We start from the raw sequence: 21,647 nt of genomic DNA, 5'->3' as shown, positions 1-21,647 counted from the left end.
CGTCTCATTGTTGCCCATCTAGTGCACCTGTTGTTTATTTCAATTAACAGCAAAGCAGCTGAAACTGATTAACAACCAGGGGCGGACTGGGCCAGAGGGAAGGGTGGCAATTTCCCCCCCGGGCCGATCTAATTCTCCCCAGAAAAGGCCACCACAGCAAAATCTCCACTGTCACAGCCAGGACTGGCGCCATGCACATCAGTCGGGGGGTCACATCCTTAGATGCTGGGACTTGTAGGACTTGTAGTCCTTCACTAGTTGCTTCAATTGGTTGGTTCAATAAGCCACTTGACTGGACTTCCCCCAAGGCTTAAGGCTGCCAGCCCTCCCCTGTAAAAAAAAACCTCTGTATACACCCCTCCCACTCTGTATACACCACTCCCCCTTTGTTTACACCCCTCTCTCTCTGTATACACCCCTCCCCCTCTGTATACACCCCTCCCCCTCTGTATACACCCCTCCCCCTCTGCTACTTAACCACTTGCCGACGGCGCACCGTCGAAATACGTCCACAAGGTGGCTCTGCTGGGCGAGAGCACGTAATATGACGTCCTCTCTCCCAGCCGCCACTAGGGGCGCGCGCCCCCCGCTCGCCCCCGACTCCTGTGCGTGTGCCTGGCGGGCGCGATCGCCGCCGGGCACACGCGATCGCTCGTTACAGAGCGGGGACCGGGAGCTGTGTGTGTAAACACACAGCTCTCGGTCCTGTCAGCAGGGGAAATGCTGATCTTCGGTTCATACAATGTATGAACCGAGGATCAGTGTTTCCCCTAGTGAGGCCACCCCCCCCCCACAGTAAGAACACACCCAGGCATACTTAACCCCTTCCCCGCCCCCTAGTGTTAACCCCTTCACTGCCAGTGGCATTTTTATAGTAATCCAATGCATTTTTATAGCACTGATCGCTATAAAAATGCCAATGGTCCCAAAAATGTGTCAAAAGTGTCCGAAGTGTCCGCCGTAATGTCGCAGTACCGAAAAAAAAAATCGCTGATCGCCGCCATTACTAGTAAAAAAAATATAATAAAAATGACATAAAACTACCCCCTATTTTGTAAACGCTATAACTTTTGCGCAAACCAATCAATAAACGCTTATTGCGATTTTTTTTTTACGAAAAATATGTAGAAGAAAACGTATCGGCCTAAACTGAGGAAAAAAAATGTTTTTTTTATATATTTTTGGGGGATATTTATTATAGCAAAATATAAAAAATATTCATTTTTTTCAAAATTGTCGCTCTATTTTTGTTTATAGCGCAAAAACTAAAAACCGCAGAGGTGATCAAATACCACCAAAAGAAAGCTCTATTTGTGGGAAAAAAAGGACGCCAATTTTGTTTGGGAGCCACGTCGCACGACCGCGCAATTGTCTGTTAAAGCGACAGAGTCCCGAATCGCAAAAAGTACTCTGGTCTTTGGGCAGCAATATGGTCCGGGGGGTAAGTGGTTAACTGACCAGATCAATATCCCAGGAGTTCTGATTCAAAAGTGTTCCTTTAATTTTTTTGAGCAGTGTATAAGAATAAACCAACTTTACACTTGTTATTAGTTACATTGCCTGATATGGATTTCATATTTATCAGGGAAGTTCCTATTCTTCTTTGTTCTGTAGTGTAAATCGGTGTCAGGCGATGTGTATAAAGTTCTGGTGATTGTGTCTCTTCCTCAGCAGATCTGCCGGTGACTGAGAGGATCTGCTGTGTGCCATGAAATGTTCTCCTCTCTTCTGTGTCTGTTACCTGCTGATCCTCCTCCTTCCCATCACATACTATGGAGTCATATTGTCCTGGAGCTCAGCATCTTCATGTAGACTTCACATGACAAAGCCAATGTTTGAGTATGAATATTACCGGGAGGGAGACGTTGTTATCGGAGGATTAGTCTCTGCCCACTTTTATAACCACTATGTGGAAAATGTGAACGATACAAGTATCGATTTGTTTCTTCCACCTGAACCCTCTACTATTTGTGAACTGTAAGTCTCTTTGTATCATCTTTGCTCTCTCTGTATAACTCAACAAAGAGAGAATATAACGGCGTGTCCTTATTTTTCGCTGTAACCTTTTTATGAAAAATGTACAAATGTTTCTACTGATGTTTTATATATTTTTCTCATTATTGGCATTCTTTGTTTCGCTGATATAATATCAATATGTAGCGCTACCCCCGAAGGAGCTGCTGGTTTGTTTTGGGTGGCATGTTACCTCTGTATCTCCGCAGTCTAGGGTACTTGATGAGAGTTGTAGTAAAAAAAAAGACCTCTAAAGATGCAACCTATAGAATTTTTTAAACGTCGCCTATGGAGATTTTTAAGGGTAAAAGCTTGACGCCATTCCACGAGCGGGCGCAATTTTAAAGCGCCCGCTCATGGAATTTTGAAGACCTCATATTTAGACTAAAATGCAATAAAAAAAAATTGTCATTTGAAAAAAATGACAACAGGAAAATGTGCCTTTAAGAAGCTTGACGTCGCTTACGCCCTGCTATGGGGACAGGTGGGAGCCATCTTGCCCTCACTCGTATCCCAGCCAGGCAGGACCCGATCGCCTCCGCCGCTGCCGACAGCTCTGAAAAGCGACGGAGGGAGCGAGAGAGCGGCGAGAGGGGGGCCCCTCACCCACCGCCGATAACAGTGATCTTGCGGCGAATCCGCCATGCAGACCACCATTATCGTTTAAAGGACAGGCGCCTGAAGAGATGGATATCTCGGTTGTGGCAGCAGCTGCTGCCGTTACTGAGATGTCCCTCTTCAAAAAGAGGACGTATATAGTCATGCGCGGGTCCTTCAGTGCTTAAGAACTGTCAGACAGTAGAGGAGGCATTCGGCGGTCAGCCGTCAATAAGTGCCAATCTTTTTTTTCCGTGTTCCGGCGGTGTAGTGGCATTGTGATTGAAGATAGATTTACATCAGGGAAATTGTCAAAAACTGTCTGTGTTTTTATTACTTTTTGACACTTTTTTTTGGTGAATGGGTAGGAGTACTATGTACTCTGGGCCAGATTCACGTAGACTAGCGACGGCGTAACGTATCGTAGATACGTTACACCGCCACAAGTTTTCATAGCAAGTGCCTGATTCACAAAGCACTTGCAATGAAAACCTACACTGGCGGCCTCCGGCGTAAGCCCGCGTAATTTAAATGGGCGCGTGCCATTTAAATTAGGCGTGCTCCCGCGCCGGACCTACTGCGCATGCTCCGTTTTGAAATTCCCGCCGTGCTTTGCGCAAAGTGACGTCATTTTTCGAACGGCGACGTGCGTAGCGTACTTCCGTATTCCCGGACGTCTTACGCAAACGACGTGAATTTTTAAATTTCGAAGCGGGAACGACGGCCATACTTTATACAGCACATACGTGTGCTGTGTAAAGTTAAGGGCACCCAAAACGACGACTACATTTGCGACGGGAAACTAGACTAGCAGCGACGTAGCGAACGCGAAAAACCGTCGTGGATCGCCGTAACTCCTAATTTGCATACCCGACGCTGGTTTACGATGCAAACTCCCCCCAGCGGCGGCCGCGGTACTGCATCCTAAGATCCGACAGTGTAAAACAATTACACCTGTTGGATCCTAGGGATATCTATGCGTAACTGATTCTATGAATCCGTCGCATAGATACTCTGAGAGATACTCCGTTGTATCTCCGCTGTGAATCTGGCCCTCTATGCTCATTCCCATAGGGGGCCGGAATCTGGGGGCCCCTTGTGAAAGGGGGCTTCCAGATTCTGATAAGCCCCCCCCCCCGCCGCAGACCCCAAAACCACAGTCCAGGATTGTGGGTAAGAGACCCTTGTCCCCATCAACATGGGGTGGGGGGGGGCAGAGATTATAGTTCCTGAGATGGAAGGATAAGAAATAACCCTCCAAATGAGTTTTCTCTATATAATATTCAGATGGTGGATGATAAGCCGTGTTCATAGCGCATCCTTCTTTTCAATCCCGCATAGAAGGTAGTAGATGAACCCACAAAGGGAAGGACAGAGGAAAGCAGCACTTTGCATTACCAAAGGAAATGAAAGCAGTATAACAAAAGGAAAATGCACTATATTACCAAAAGTATTGGGACACCTTCCTTTACACACACACATGACCTTTAATGGCATTCCAGTCTTCGTGGAGGTCAGTCAAGTTCAAGCAATTAGAACATTTTAAGATTACTATAATGTCACATGTAACAGTAGAAGGGCTGAACCAATATATAGTATACTGTACCAGCTTGAGAACACAGAATATAAGGTATACAGTGTGAACAGATGATAATGACCCTCAGAAACTCAACGCGTTTCAACAATTTTAGTCTTCCTCAGGGGGTTTGCATCAAAAGTCTGAAAGGATCTCTGAAATATATACATGAATTTATACATCTGATAATAAACATAAAAACATTGTATCATAACATAGGGCCAGATTCTCAAAAGAATTACGCCGGTGTATCTACAGATACACCCGCGTAATTCGAAAATCCCGCCGGCGTATCATTGTTTTGTATTCTCAAAACAAGATACGCCAGAATTAGGCTAGGATCCGACTGGTGTAAGTCACTTACACCGTCGGATCCTAAATGCAATACTACGCTGGCCGCTAGGTGGCTTTTACGTCGATTTCAGCGTCGCATATTCAAATGAGTCGATATGCCGATTCCTGAAAGTTTTTGCGCCGCTTCGCTGTAGTTTACGTAGTTTCCGTAAGCGTAAGGTTACTCCTTCTATATGAGGGGTAACCTTATGTCGGTCCGCCGTATGCCATGTTAAGTATGGCTGTCGGGACAGCGTCGGGTTTTTCCGTTGTTTACGTAACTCGTCGCAAATAGGGCTGTGCGTTAATTACGTTCACGTCAAAACCAATTTATTTGCAGCGTACTACGGAGCATGCGCACTGGGCTACGTTTAAGGCCGGCACATGCGCAGTTCGTTCGGCACGGGGGCGCGCTTAATTTAAATACAAGCCGTCCCCTTTGAATTATGCGGGGATACGCCAGGCCATTTACACCACGCCACCGCAAATTACGGAGCAAGTGCTTTGAGAATACGGCACTTGCTCCACTAAGTTGCAGCGGCGTAGTGTAAATAGCTTACGCTACGCTACACCGGAATCTACGTGAATCTGGCCCATAGTATTTTCATTAGATGAACTTACATTTGAGTAATAGATAACAGCACAACAAAAATACATAATCACAATATATACTGGAAGTCTCCAAGGGAGGACGGCAACCCAAAAGGTCACTCCAATAGTTCCCATGTAAGAAGGCCTGATTCACACCTATGCACTTTGCTTTTGATCCGTTTCTGCAGTGCATTTAGCGTTTTGCACACATGTGTTTGACACTTTTTTGATGCGTTTTCTTTTCTTTTTTTTTCTCCTGCATTTTTTTTTGGGGCCAATTGGAATAAAAACCTGAGTTTTGATGTCCTTTGTGTGTGGAGTACATGGACCGCGATGGCTGCAATTTCATTTTTCTTGCTGCAGCAGCAGCAGCAGCTGTCGTCTTGCTTGAAGAAGAAGCTGAGGAAGAGGAGGAAAAGACGATATTGGGTGCATCCAGTCACTGCAGATACACAACAGAGAGGGCAGTTCTGGGTGCTTTACAATGAGCTGCGAGCAAATGACGGAAAGTTTTTGAAGTACACAAGGATGTCTGCGCTAAGGTGAGTACATGAATAGGGAAAAAAGGACACTGAAACCACTGCATTCCTAACTGGCTTAGTTGGGGTAGGCGGTACACTTTAGTGGGGTTGGGTCAGCCACGCCCTGTGACCTTTAGAGAAAAGGGAAACTGCCACTCTAGGTGAATGCACTCAGCAATCAGTGTCCTCTCAGAAGCGTGGGTGCTGGCAATCCTCCGGTCTTCGCTCTGTGACCTTTGACCTCTGGGGGAGGTCCCTGTTCCAATTCCTGAGTCCTAGCCATATTCGTCAATGGGAAACCCTAACCCTAAACCCTAACCCTCTAACCCTAACCTTAACCCTAGGCCCTAACCCAGATTTTAACCACTTGCACTTAAATTTAACCATTGGTCTGGGCACTTAAACCCCCCTCCTGCCCAGACCAATTTTCAGCTTTCAGCGCTCTCACTCTTTGAATGATAATTGCGCGGTCATACAACACTGGACCCAAATTACATTTTTATCATTTTGTTCCCCACAAATAAAACTTTCTTTTGGTGGTATTTGATCACCTCTGCGGTTTTTATATTTTGTTATAAAATTTTGCAAACGGGCAATTTTTGTCCTTCATTGATATATGCTGATGAGGCTGCACTGATGGGCACTGATGGGCACCGATGGGCTGCACTGATGGGCACCGGCGGGCTGTACTGATGGACACTGATAGGCGGCACTGATGGGTAGCACTGGTGGGCACTGATATGTGGCACTGGTGGGCACTGAGAGGTGACACTGATGGGTGGCACTGAAGGGCATTAATAGGTGGCACTGGTGGGCACTTAGAAGTGGCACCGATAGCTGGCAGTGATAGGCACTAATAGGTGGCAGTGATGGGCACTGATGAGTGGCAATGATGGGCAGTGATTGGCACTGGTAGGTGACACCAATAGACAGCACTGCTAGGTGGCACTGATAGTTACATAGTTAGTCAGGTTGAAAAAAGACACAAGTCCATCCAGTTCAACCACAAAAAATAAAAAAAACTAAATAAAAAACACAGTACAATCCTATACACCCAACTCCATACCCACAGTTGATCCAGAGGATGAGGCACTGATTGGCACCACTGGTGGGCATTGATAGGTGGCACCCGTGGGCATTGATAGGAGGCACTTTTTTGCACTGGTGGGCACTGTGGGCACTGGCATGTGGCATTGGCAGGCGGTAATGGTGGGCACAGATGAGGCAGATGTGCCTCTTCCTCTTCAGCACTGATGTCCCTCGCACAAAAGCCGGTGATCGGCTTTTTTTCCTCTCATGCTGTTAGCGTGAGGTGAAAACGATTATCGAGGTTTTGTTTACATCACCTGTTCAGCTGTCATTGGCTGACAGCTGATCATGTGGTAAGGGACCAGGGTGGCCCCTTAGCGGATCTGTGATCACCAGAGTCTCAGTGACTCTGTGATCACAGCGCGCGCGTGACGGCCTCCCGGCAAAGCAGGTCCGCGCTGTAGCCGTCATCTGGCTATAGCGCGGACGTCAAGTGGTTAATAGGTAACCATTTCTTTTTCTCCCACAGTTTCGACACATTGCTGGGTTTACTTAGCAGCCAACATCAGCAACAGAACACATCCTTCAGGGGCCGCATTCCACCTGCTGGGAGGCTACTTATCATCTTGAGGTAAGTGTGTTTGTTTATTTTTTAGCTAAATCTACCCAAAACTGTATTAAAATGAATAGGACAAAGGTACATTTTAAATGTCCAAACATTTGTATCAGTAGACTTATTTTTTTATGCTCAGAGGTTATGATAGTTAAAATCCTTCAGGGAGCATTCAGGAGCAGGGATGAGCTGGACACCCTGGGAGTGGGTCCAGCTGTTTAGGTGGTCTGTAGGGGTAAGTATTTGCAGGACTGTAAGCAGACTGCATGGGAGGCTGGTAAAATGTTGGTGGGTGTTAAATAGGGGCATAAGTGCCCATGGGGGGGGGGGGCTCTTGGGGGTTAGTTCTGGTTGTGTGGGACCTGGGGAGGAATGATTTAATTGTTTGCATTAATGAAATTTGCATATCGAATTTTAGTGCCTCTGGGACCTCATCCATATATGGCAAAACTGTTTAGGAGGTGACTTTTGTTGTTGTTTGAACACACCCATCATCTCATTTAAGAGCTCAAGTAGCTTGTCACTAGAGTTGGGCCAAACACTCCCTAAAAGTCCCCATTTTGATGGCTTATATGCAAGTTATTGGAAATAAAAAGGGTTTGGGGGCCCTGGAGCACACATATCAATACAAACATTTTTTTTTCAAAGATTGTTTTTAAATGATGCTTAAAGTGAAGCAAAAATAAAAAATAAATATTTTTAATTTAGTGCTTGGGGGGGGGGGTCCCCTTAGTATGCCTGTAAAGTGGCACATCTTTGCTGTGCTTAGAACCTGCTGCAGAAAAACTTATGCCGCGTACACACAACCGTTTTTCGGGTTCTAAAAAATTACATTTTTGTTTTATGTCATTAAAAACGATTGTGTGTGGTCTTCAGAGCATTTTTCACGATCTAAAAAATGGGCATTAAAAATTTCGAACATGCTCTATTTTTTCACGACGTTTTTAATGTTGTCGTTTTTAAGGTTGTAAAAAATGGTCGTGTGTGGGCTTTAACGACGTGAAAAAACTGTGCATGCTCAGAAGCAAGTTATGAGACGGGAGCACTCGTTCTGGTAAAACTACCGTTCATAATGGAGTAAGCACATTCATCACGCTTAACAGACAAAAAAATCGTGAATCGTCTTTTACTCACACAAAATCAGCTAAAGCAGCCCAAAGGGTGGTGTCATCCGAATGGAACTTCCCCTTTATAGTGCCGTTGTACGTCACCGCGCTTTGCTAGAGCAATTTTTTTCACGATCGTGTGTAGGCAAGGCCATTTTAATGATAGTCGTTTTTTCTAGACCCTTAAAAACTTAATTTTTTAGAACCCGAAAAACGGTTGTGTGTAAGGGGCATCACACTTATAAATAAAATGACATTTAAATTGATTTTCCTAGCTGCAAGGTTTCAGCAAAACCCCCCATTGCTGGCAATATAAAAATGTGAAGAAAAAAAAACAAAAACAAAGTGGGGGTCTTCCCCCCATCCATACAAGGCCCCTTAGGTCTTGTATTGATTTTTAGGGGAACCCCTATGCCATAATTCCCCCCCTAAAATCCATATCAGACCCTTATTCGAGCATGCAGAATGGCAGGCTAAGAAAGAGGGGGATGTCACCAGTCAGTGATGTCACATGGGGGCGGTGCCACCAGGTGATGTTGTCAGGTAGATCCACACCTTACCTATTTAAGCCTTTGTCGTGAGCAGAGATTTTCTTTTTTTGGGGTCCGGCGGTCCACCGGGCGTCTAGATTGACAGTGAATCTACATCGGGGGACATTATTTTCTTATTTTTAATAAAGATGGCTTCCAGATTCCAATAAGCTCCCTGCCTGCAGACCACCATAGCCACCACCCAGGGTTGTGGGGAAGAGGCCATGGTTACCATCAAGTTGGGGACAATGGTTTCCAGCACTACATGGTGCAGAGGTTAGTCACTGGAGCTCCCACTGAGGCCACACAAAACCCACTTACAAGGCCACCCCAGGAGTTGTCACACAGCCTATCTGCCGTCTATTCCCATTGGACAAAACAATGGTTTGCTTAGACCAATCCCAGCCCCACTCAGACTCTCAGCACAGCCAGCCTGATTGGGCTAAAGAGCCAGTAGCCAGCAACATGGTGGGAGCTGTGGCCAGTGAGGATCACTCAGAGGCAACCACGCCCCTCCCTCCCAGACCCGAAACACGTCTCCTGACCACATCTCCTTCTTCTGCTCTGTCTGACCTGACTTTTTGCCTGAATAGCAGAGGCAGTGGCTGTACTCCTGACCCCCACCATATCTTCACAATAGAAGCTGCAGTATTCCAGGACATAGCTTAGATAAGGAAAGAGCTTGGCACTTAATTGTAGTGCATACAGGCAGCAGAGAAAATAATTTCTTCTATTGAGGTTGAAATTCTCCAAACCTCAATAGCTTCATATGGTGCAAGAAAAAATTGCACTCACAAAGCTGTATCTTCCGAAGAGTAAGCACAGAGCCAATTTACCAAATATTAGGATATACACCCGCCATGATGAGTGCATGTGACCTGGTATGATTCAGGAGGGGGGTGCTCGCTCGTCTCCCCCCTTCCCTGGCCTGTCAGGCTGCATGTTTCAGATAAGGGTCTGGTATGGATTCTGGGGGGGGGGGGGCATGTCATAAAAAAAAAAAAAATTGGTGTGGGGTTCCCCTTAAAATCCAAACAACAGCCAAAAGGCCTGGTATGTATTGGGGGGACCCCCACACATTTTTTTTCTTTACATTTTTGTATTGTCATCAATGTTTTGCTTTCATTCATCTATCAGCAGGAAAGCCAGTTGACAGCTGATAACTAGACATGTGCACTGCCAAAAAATGCGTTTTTTTCGTTTGTTATTTTCGTATTTTTTTTTTTCGGAAATTCGGGAAAATAAAAAAAAAATTGTTTTTATTTATTCGTTTTTTTAATTTTTTCGGAAATTCGGGAAAATCGAAAAAATTTGTTTTTCCGTTTTATTAGTTTTTTCGGAAAAAGCAAAAAACGAATAAAACGGAAAAAACTAAATTTCCGAAAAAAAGTTTTTTTTTTTTCGGAAATTAAAAAAAATTCGGAAATAAAAAAATTCGGAAGTACGAAATTTTCGAAATTTCGAAATTTCGAATTTTCAAAATTTTTACTTTCGAATTTCGAAATTTTCAATTTTTAATTCGAAAATTCGGGATTTCGGATTTTTTTTCATTCGAAAATGAAAAATTCGAAAATTCGAAAAATTCGAAAATTCGAAAAATTCGAAATTGAAAAATTCGAAAATTCGAAATTGAAAAATTCGAAAATTCGAAATTGAAAAATTCGAAAAATCGAAAATTCGAAATTTCGAAAATTGAAAAATTCGAAAATTAAAATTTCGAAAATTCGACATTTTGAATCATAGAAGTTGGAGAAACAGGAGTTGGGGGTCTCCTCTCCTGATGTTGAAGATCCTTTCCGAGGGTCTTCTTCATCATTATCCTATGCTGGTTCTCAGCAGTAGTGTTGCTCACGAATATTCGCATTGCGAATATTCGTTACGAATATGGCATATTCGAATATTCGCGAATAACTCGAATTTCGCGGCCAATATTCGCTATTCCGAATATTCGTATTTTTTCAATTTTATTTTTAAAACAGATCACATCCTAGTGATCTCCATCGACATCTAAAAGCATTGCTGGTATGATTAGAGACCCTGGGCCGAGTAGCTAAGCTGAGGCGATCCTTTTATGTTGCCGAATATTCGCAATCGCGAATATTCGATTTCCGAATATTCGCGAATACTTTCTCCGCCCTTCTTTTGCATCAGAGCCAATCAGAGTTCTCCTACCACAGTTGTCATAGGAGAGAGTGGAGTGTTTCTGTGCGTTTTTCCAGTGTATCACATCTTCAAAGAATTTTCCATCTTTTGTCCCGTGTCATCATTTGCATTTCACCTCTTTAATGAGAATAACTGTTTAACATAAAGACATTTAAGAGATGTCAACATAAACGGTTTACTTGTATTTTCCAAATCTATGGTTATTCAATATTAAACTAATCAATATACAAATTGGTCAAAGTAAACCCTCAAATCTATATAATAATGTATTTATTCTATTAATACCTTGTTAGTTGCAGGGTCCATTACGTAAAACCACACTTTTTCCAAAGGGCAGGTGAAATTGAATGTTTCAAAATTTCGCAATCAATTTCGCATTCGCATTAGCAAAATTTCGCAATCAGTTTCGCATTAGCGAAATTTCGCAAATTTTTTTTTGATAAAATATCACGAATATTCGATTTTAGCGAATATTTCACGAATATTCGGCTATATATTCGTGATATATCGCGAAATCGAATATGGCGTATTCCGCTCAACACTACTCAGCAGCTGTCAGTGCTGCAAATACAAAATGAAGAAAAATAAATGTAATAATTCCAATAAGTAAAAACATACACAGATTACAGATGTCCTTTGATAATAACTGTAACGGAACGTCCCACACTCTGCTTGAGTGCTTCCGTCATATACCGCTTCCTATTAGTCTGGATATAGATATCGGATATTTCAGCTGCTCTCAACACACAACGAGACTTGTTTGTCTGCTGAACATCGAGTCTTTAATAGAAACAAGAATGCAACCTTATATAGGTAACCAGAACATAAATTAACATGAGCTAATTAACTAATCATTTACCCAGATGAGGTGACTCCGAGATATGAACTTTCAGAGTAGACGTCCCGTCTCCGCTCACCTGATACACAATACACATTATCATAAGTGTAAACACAGGACATCTTCACACAATAGCAGGGTCAATTAGCACAGAGAACAGAGAGATGGCTGGAGGTGACGGCATTAGCATCTAACAGTATGGATGAGTCACTCTTACAATATACCCGTTGAGTTCAGAATCAACAAACAGTACCTAGTTCTTTACAGATATCCTGGAATATATTGTGGATAATAATTACATAATAATCCCATCTCAGGTAGTCCAAGATATAATTTCTCAGTCATCCTATGCCCCTAGTGGACATAGGATGATTTTATACGTAAGAGGCTCCGAATCTGTCACAATAACTTACCTTCTCATCTCCAGAATTGTTTGAAAAATCTCTAAGTCTTTTGCATACATGTAGGATGTATAAGACCACAGAGCAATCTTGTTTGCAATGCAAAACATATACATTTTTTTTTCAGATGCCTTGCAACTGGACATTCTCTGTCAAGTCCGCATTTTGAATTTATGGTGGGCAAAACTACAGTGAGTTATAATATTTGGGACACCTGTTCAGTCATTTGGGAAGTGCTGAAACATGTGGTCTTCCGGAAAGCAACAGCAGAAGAATGGTCAAAGATAGTGGATGTGTTCTGGTAGCGCTGTAATTCTCTCAATTGTGTGGGCATGATAGATAGGAAACATATCTGCATACTTAAGCCAGTAGCAAGTGGCAGAAGTTTTTATCATTAAAAAAAATATATGTTTTAATTTGTATTGTTTGCCATGACAGATAAAAATGACCATATGTCGACATAGGCTCCTACGGCAACAGTTCAGACTCTAGCATATTTGCACATTCATCATTTGGACAGCTTCTGCAAGAAAAGAGACTGGCACTACCAGAAAACAGTCTGCTCCCAGGAACCAGGGGTCCTGCTATGCCATATGTTTTTGTGGGGGATGAAGCATTTGCTCTCAGTGAACACCTTCTAAAGCCGTTTTCCAGCCACTCATTGAACACCTTCTAAGGCCCTTTTCCAGCCGCTCATTGAACACCTTCTAAGGCCCTTTTCCAGCCGCTCATTGAACACCTTCTAAGGCCCTTTTCCAGCCGCTCATTGAACACCTAACACCTTCTAAGGCCCTTTTCCAGCCGCTCATTGAACACCTTCTAAGGCCCTTTTCCAGCCGCTCATTGAACACAGACAGAAGAGTGTTCAATTACAGTACCGCCTCACTAGGGCCAGGAGAGTGGTGGAGTGTGTGTTGTGGCATCCTTGCCAGCAAATGACAGAACTGGCCCATGAGACCTCTGCATACCGCTTGCATACATGCATGCAGAATGCTATGCAAGAAATGTTGTTGTTCATTGCATTATCTCTAGAGTAGTTTGTGTTCAGGAAGTCTAATGAGTTTGTCAATGCAGATAAACACAATTAAACAGATAGACCCTGATCCATTGTCTGTTTAAACACATTTGTTTTATGTGAAAAAAAAAAAACACAACATCACAGCGCCAAATTATTATGCCCTTGTTTATTTTATGTACCATATGATATTCACAATATATATATATATATATATACACAAACACACTATATTACCAAAAGTATTGGGACACCTGCCTTTACACGCACATGCACTTTAATGGCATCCCAGTCTTAGTCCATAGGGTTCAATATTGAGTTGGCCCCACCCTTTGCAGCTATAACAGCTTCAACTCTTCTGGCAAGGCTGTCCACAAATGTTTGACCATTCTTCCAGAAGCACATTTCAGGACAGGAGCCTGTGGAGCCTGTGGAGGCCAGTCAAGTTCCTCCACTTCAAACTCACTCAGCCATGTCTTTATAGACCTTGCTTTGTGCACTGGTGTGCAGTCATATTGGAACAGGAAGAGGGCCATCCCCAAACTGTTCAGACAAAGTTGGGAGCATGGAATTGTCCAAAATGTCTTGGTATGGTGACGCCTTAAGTATTACCTTCACTGGAACTAAGCTAGCAAACCCAACCCCTGAAAAACAACCACACACCATAATCCCCCCTCCACCAAATGATTTGGAGGGGTGACCCAATACTTTTGGCAATATGGATGAGCTTGTTTGGGATAGAGGAACTTGACTGGCCTGCACAAGGTCCTGACCTCAACCTGATAGAACACCCTTAGGATGAATTCATGTGGAGACCACAAGTTAGGCCTTTGAATCCAATGTCAGTGCTTGACCTCACAAATGTGCTTCTGGAAGAATGGTCAAACATTCCCAGAGACACACTCCTAAATCTTGTGAACGGCCTTCCCAGAAGAGTTGAAGCTGTTATAGCTCCAAAGGGTGGGGCCAACTCAATATTGAACCCTACGGACTAAGACTGGGATGCCATTAAAATTCAGGTGCGTGTAAAGGCAGTTGTCCCAATACTTTGGACATAATAGTGCATGAGCAGTGTAGCATGTTTGTTAACCACTTAAGACCCGGACCAATATGCAGGTTAAGGACCTTGCCCCTTTTTGCGATTCGGCACTGCGTCGCTTTAACTGACAATTGCACGGCCGTGCGACGTGGCTCCCAAACAAAATTGGCGTCCTTTTTTCCCCACAAATAGAGCTTTCTTTTGGTGGTATTTGATCACCTCTGCGGTTTGCAATATTTTTTACTTTTTGCTATAATAAATATCCCGAAAAAAGATATAAAAACATATTTCTTTCCTCAGTTTAGGCCGATACGTATTATTCTACCTATTTTTGGTAAAAAAATTGCAATAAGTGTTTAACGATTGGTTTGCACACAATTTATAGCGTTTACAAAATAGGGGATAGTTTATGGCATTTTTATTAATTTTATTTGTTTACTACTAATGGTGGCGATCAGCGATTTTTTTAGTGACTGCGACATTATGGCGGACACATCGGACAATTTTGACACATTTTTGGGACCATTGTCATTTTCACAGCGAAAAGTGCTATAAAAATGCACTGGTTACTCTGAAAATGACAATCGCAGTTTATGAGTTAACCACTAGGGGGCGTAGTAGGGGTTAAGCGTGACCTCATATGTGTTTCTAACTGTAGGGGGGCGGGGCTGGACTTGTGACGTCAGTGATCGTCTTTCCCTATATCAGGGAACAGACGATCAACGCCACTGCCACAATGAAGAACGGGGAAGGTGTGTTTACACTTACCTCTCCCCGTTCTTCAGTTCCTGTGACCGATCGTGGGACACCAGCGGCGATCAGGTCCGCGGGTCCCGCGGCCGTTGTCATGGAGCTTTGGACCGGGTTGCGGGCGCGCGCGACCCACGGGTGGGCACCTAAAGGGGACGTACCCTTACATGATTATGCCCAGCCGACATATATCGGCGTTAGGCGATCCTTAAGTGGTTAATAGCAGTTGCAATATTTATGGATTTTTTTGCGCCATGCCAATAGTCATCCATTTTTCAAAAACAATAAATTAAATGGAACCCATCTGTGTTATATGCACTTAAAGTGGAACTATACTCACCTTGCCTCCAGCGATGCACCATGGTGGTCGCTGACATCTTTGAGTGGCTGGCTTCTGGGTCTTGATCGCTTTTATTGGCCTAGTGGGGATGACATCACTCCCATGCATAAGCAGAAGTTCAATCAGCTATGGCATTGCCAAATTTGTACAGTGAGCTGCGGGTGAGCTGCTCACTGTACGGGGGGGAAGGGACAGGCAGGTAAGTAACTTTAAAGTGATACTAAATGTTCATTTTTTTTTAAAATAACAAACATGTCATACTTACCTCCACTGTGCAATTTGTTTTGCACAGAGTGGCCCCGATCGTCCTCTTCTGGGGTTTCACGGCGGCTCTCGCGGCTCCTCCCCGCAATAGATAACCCCCTCTGGGAAGCTCTCTCCCAAGAAGGTTACCTTGCGGGCGTGCTCCCGTGTCATACACTTTGCGTCTATAGCTGCGGAATGTATGACTCGGCCCCGCCCCCCGGCGGCCACGTCATTGGATTTGATCGACAGCAGCGGGAGTCAACGGCCGCGCTGCTATCAATCTATCCAATGAAGAGCCGAGAAGCTGTGGGGAGCGTGACACAGGATCGCGCCCACAGAAATTCCGGGCTCAGATAAGTAAAACCGAGGGGGATGGGGGGCCGAAAAATGCAAGGTGTTTTTTCACCTTAATGCATAGGATGCATTAAGGTGAAAAAAAAACACAACCCTTTTAATGTAGAAGGGACAAAGCATGTCTCTTCTGCAATAAAAATCCTGCCTGTTTGGCAATTTTTATATATAGTATAAAGTTCTGTAGCACACCCCACATAGGAGCCACAAGTAGAATGGGATCCCCCATCCTCCATAGCCAGGCACATGTTTATTGAGAGTTAACAAACTTGGATGGCGTGTAAGGGTATTATGGGATGCCCATTTGACTTCAGAAGAACACTTCAGGGACAGCTTTCCTATATATCGCGATATACACTCATTCTTCTAACTGAAGAAACACAGATACAGCTGAAACACTGATGAATCTGACAAAATTTATATATTTTTTTACAGACGGGGGCCGTGGGCCTCTTTGGTTGTGTATAGAAAAGTCCAGTGTCCTGCTACATTCCTGTGGCTATTGATATCAGCACCACCTCTTCAGGCACTGCCAGCCCATCTGTTTGCAGCTGCCTCTGTAGCACTCCTGGATACTTCCCACAGTCCTCCCAGACTGCACACTCACTAGCCCACCCAGCTGGCTCCTGTTGTCCTCACTCCTGCTCCCATGCATCCAGGCAGGGATTCCTCCATGTGTTGTAGAGGCACCTGAGCTCCCAGGCCCGAGGTCACCCCTCAGACTGGGGTGCTCCCTAAAAAGCCACCGACAGCCTTCTCAGCACTAGGGTGACCACGTTTTTCCCAGATTGCCCGCGACAGTCCCGCATTTTGCAGGTCTGTCCTGGGCACATTCATTCCAGGACAATACAGTGTCCCGGGAATGAAACTCACCCCCACCCCCCGGGCCAATCTGATGCCCCCAAAAAAGGCCGCCACATCACCGCTGTACTCACTGACAGTACTTGTCCTGGCCGGGAATGCCTGGAGGAGCACAATCCCCGCCCCTCCTTGTCATTGGAGAAATTATAAATCCTGCCTCTTGTGTCCAATCACTGTGCTGTGATTCGTTACAGCACAAGTGGATTTTTGGGAAGGGAAGGTGTCCCTGAATGGTAGTTTGGAAATGTGGTCACCCTACTCAGCACTTCATCTCCATATTTCACCCAACACAACTGCCCCCTGCTGGCCTGACCCCCGAGTATTTATGAGGTGTCTCCCCCCTTCCAGTCCTTCTTGGGATTGGCTGGGGCCCTCATAAATACTCCAGACAGCTCCTCCTAGACCCCACCCAGCTTCTTCTTGAAACTTCTCCAAGGTTCCAGCAAGCTGGGGGAGCCACCAGAGATGCTGCCTGATGATTCATCCAGCCTCCCCGAGTCACTCAACCCTGACCCAAAATAAACCCAGTCTGCCAGCCAAGCCAAACAATTTTCCTACTCTAACAACTATATATACACATCTAGCACACTAGAGGGTGCTACGGTTCCAATTTAAGTATTTAGCACAATCGAAGTTCAATGGGGAGAAATAATCTTACTTAGTTGTCTTGTTTAGCCATACCACAATGGCTCATCAGGTAGCAAACATCAACGTGTTTCGTCTTTCATCATCAGGGCTTCGTTAGGAGAGCATTATCTAAATTAGCAATGACAGATGTCAGTTTTTGTATCTCTCAATACTTTATAGATTTATATTATTACAACATATGCTGCTAAATTCTACAAATAACTGGGCTTTAAGGGGTGCTGTGTTTTTTTGGGGGGATCCAGTAACAACCAAAAAATATGGGTAGGGAAGGGTGGGGAGGGAGGAGGCACATGGGACACAAATGGGGGGGAAAAGAAGGGGGGGAAAAAGGGGGGGGAATGCAGAGGGTAGAAGGAGGGAAAGGGGAGACAGGATACACTAGGGAAGAGCACTCACATGAGCCACATCCGTATATAGTAGAAACAAGAAAAAACACAATCACTGGAGTGAGTGGTAGTCGGACTTTGAGGCAAGACGGAAGTATGTCTAAAATATGTTATTTATTACAAAAATATAAAAAAAAATTACAGCACAGATAGAGATTCAATAAAAAAAAACATATAAATTAATAATTGATTGAACAAATCCTTTGAAGTCGCCTACGAGTTTCGCCGTTGGGCTACCTCAGGACAAGACAAGAAGGATTTTTTGCAGTATACAAATGTTGTTTTCACAATCTAACGTGTCCATCCAACCTAGCTCGGGCATTCCTCGGATAGATGCCAGAAAATCAGAAAATCGATTTTGTTTACTATCGATTGTGTCAAAACAAATGATGATCGTCGATAGTCCTAGTTAATTACACCTATGGTGGTAATCTCATGATGTCAAAGATTATATAGTAGAATGGTACATTGGTGCAGCACGGTAACAACTAACAACAGGTGAGTAGGGGCGTTGCCGAGCAATCAGCAAGCAATCATAGGCCCCATTCTAAAAATATCCAGTGATAGAGATACAACTGGGGCGGGTATAGGCAGCAGTGCAATGGAAATCCAACCATAGTACGCACTTAGGGCAATAGAGACCAAAAAGCCAAGATGCTCTGTGATAAACAGAGATTCACGTGTGCCCCAGGGTAGCAGCCGGCGATCCAGTAACAACATTGTCATTTTATTAACATGGTGAGTGTGGATGTGATACATAATTTGTGATGCAATAAAGTTATTGATTTAAATTGAGATATTCCATTAGTGGCTTCATACTTCATATTCTCTTATTTTACACGTTTTTGTGACAATATTTGCCTTAATTATAAGTTGTAATCCCGATAAATCCCTGTAATAAAACCTTTACATCACTCCCCATTTATCCCCATCCCCATTTTGTTCCAATCTATTAGTTCAGCCACGTGTTATGAATGTATTTCCATCATATCAGGAATTATGGATTGTTTATAGGTTTTGGGTCTGCCAGTTCCACCTCAGGTCAAAAAACAGACTCACGGCGCATCTTTTAACTTACGCGGCGTATCAATAGATACGCCGGCGTAAAGCGTTCCTGAATCTGGCCCATAGGGGTTGATTCACCAAAGGCAAAAAGACTGTGCACTTTGCAAAGTCCAGTTGCATTCTGCAAGTGTAGTTACTCCAGAGCTTAGTAAATGAGCAGAAGCTCATCACCCAATCACATGCAAGAAAAAATGCTGTTTTTTTTATTTTTATTTTCCTTGCACATGATTGGGTACTCTTTGCAAAGTGAAGCCTTACCTCATTTACTAAGCTCTGGAGCAACTGCACTTTGCAAAATGCACAGTCTATTAGCCTTTAGTAAATCTACCCCCAAAGATATGTATTTGTTCAAGACTGTTTTACAACAAGTTTACATTAGTGAACTCCAGCTTCATTTAGATTTACAACATTTTGCTTTGCTTTTAGCCTCTTCCAGCACTGCTCACCCGTGCCCCCTTCCCCCCTCCGCACCCCTCTTCAAATTCTGCTCACCTCTGAACCTCCTGCAGCCCTCTTCCAGTACTACTAACCTCTTCTCCCTGTGCATCCCTCTTCCAATACTGCTCTCCCTTCCCCCCTTTGCACCTCTCTTCCAATACTGCTCACCCCTTCCCCCCTCCGCAACCCTCTTCAAATTCTGCTCACCTCTGAACCTCCTGCAGCCCCCTTCCAGTACTACTAACCTCTTCTCCCTCTGCATCCCTCTTCCAATACTGCTCACCCCTTCCCCCCTCTGCACCACTCTTCTAGCATTGCTCACCTCCAGTGATGGACTGGCCATAGGGACTACAGGGAGTTTCCCGGTGGGTCGATGGCACAGTGGGCCGTTTTTTAAAACAGAGATGCTGCTTGGAGGACTTTTTTTAAACGCCCTGGCAGTGCCCCAGTGTGAAAGCACTCAGGCTTTCACACTGGCACTGCAGCGGAAGTGTTTTTCAGTCGCTTTACAGGCGCCCATAAGCGCCTAAAAAATGCCTCAGTGTAAAAAGGGGTCCTACACTCACCCCCTCTCTTTTACACTCACTCTCTTTTTCTTACACTCACCCCCCTCTCTCACCCACCCCCTCTCACCCCCTTTCCCTCCTCCCTCTCTCTCTCATTCCCCTCTCTCTCACCCTCTCATGATATGCAATAATGGATGTAGGGGCCTTTTGGTGGGCGTGATTTTTCAGGGGGTGGGGGCAGCATTTTATTGAATTAAAGTGGGCCGGTCTGGATGAAGTCCAGGGCCACATTTTTGTCCCAGTCCAGCCCTGCTCACCTCTCCCCCTCTTGCACCCCTCTTCTACCACTGCACCCCTGGGGCACTGGACAATTTTTATTTACATGTAAATCATTATTGTTTTCTATAAAAAGTGTTAGTTTTGTAAGCTGTGGCAAAAACTGTAATCTCAGAAGCAACTACTCTGTGTAGTTTGAAAACCTCTCAATGTCCCGCAGACCTAACATTCACGAATATAAAAGCATCCCGGCGATGATCACTGCTGTCAATGAGATTAACAAGAACCCCGACCTTCTGCCCAACGTTACTCTGGGCTATCGTATGTTTAGTACTTGTAATGATCCAAAGAAAACTTTGGCAAATGTCCTACAGATATTGTCTGGAGAAAAGGAAGCTCCCAACTATTACTGTAAGGGACACGTAGAAGTGGCCGGTTTTATTGGGGACAGTACTTTTCAATCAAGCCAAGCGCTGGCCCAGCTACTTAGTGTGTATCAGTATACACAGGTAAGTGATTACTGCAATATATTATATATCATGTATGTAAGACAAGGTGTTTAATAGATGGCTCAGTACAGTCTACATTGAGGTTTTGTAGTTTTGCTTCTCTAGGATGATTGCAGATCAGAATAACATGATATATATGTGGGGATATCTGAGCTAAACTTCTAAAAAGAGGAATATATATATATATATGTGTGTGTGTGTAAAAAGTGAATATATATATATGTGAAATTGACAATGGGTGCTGCAATTAAAAACCTAAATTCAGCTCATACGTGTGTGTAACAAACAAATTGCGCTAACTCAAATGTGTTTTTTAACACATAATGTATCATAATGTAGATAGCACATTCGTCATGATGTAACGGACTCAAAAGCACGAGGCTGAAAAGCGTGAATCTTCTACTAACACGACTGGTATTGAACTTCCCTTTAATAGTGCCTTTGTACGTGTTTTACGTCACCGCGTTCTTGGCGATCAGAATTTTCGACAACATTTGTGTGACCGTGTGTATGCAAGACAAGTTTGAGCCAACATCCGTCAGAAAAAAAATCCACGGTTTTGCTGTCGGAATGTTCGATCGTCTGTGCGCGCCATTAGAGTAACCTCTCTTCTCTTTTATACTCTGTAGCTCCTGCTGGATTTTGCTTCTAATCCCGCGTACACATGATCGGAAATTCCGACAACAAAACCGTGGATTTTTTTCAGACGGATTTTTCTCTCAAACCTGAGTTGGACACACGCGGTCACACAAATGTTGTCGGAAATCCCGAACGTCAAGAAGCGGTCACGTACAACACTACGATGAGCTGAGAAAAATTAAGTTCAATGATTCTGAGCATGCATCAAATTGATTCTGAGCATGCGTAGGATATTTGTGCGTCGGAATTGCATACAGAAGATCGGAA

The 21,647-nt window shown here is 44.1% G+C and overlaps 1 protein-coding gene across 1 annotated transcript in view; it reads left to right on the top strand.

Annotated features, from left to right (window-relative positions):
* Nucleotides 1–5,443: 5,443 nt before the first annotated feature.
* LOC120925118 (taste receptor type 1 member 3-like) overlaps nt 5,444–21,647 on the top strand; it is a 45,156-nt gene continuing 28,952 nt past the window's right edge. The window contains exons 1-3 of the mRNA XM_040335992.1: nt 5,444–5,652; nt 7,190–7,291; nt 20,453–20,741. Coding sequence (XP_040191926.1) covers nt 5,444–5,652; nt 7,190–7,291; nt 20,453–20,741 — 600 coding nt within the window. The remainder of the gene's footprint in view (nt 5,653–7,189; nt 7,292–20,452; nt 20,742–21,647) is intronic.

Source organism: Rana temporaria, chromosome 1 (genome assembly GCF_905171775.1).
Source record: "Rana temporaria chromosome 1, aRanTem1.1, whole genome shotgun sequence".
Lineage (NCBI taxonomy): Eukaryota > Metazoa > Chordata > Amphibia > Anura > Ranidae > Rana > Rana temporaria.
The sequence above is the reverse complement of the archived record's forward strand: the minus strand, read 5'-3'. Positions and strand labels throughout refer to the sequence as shown.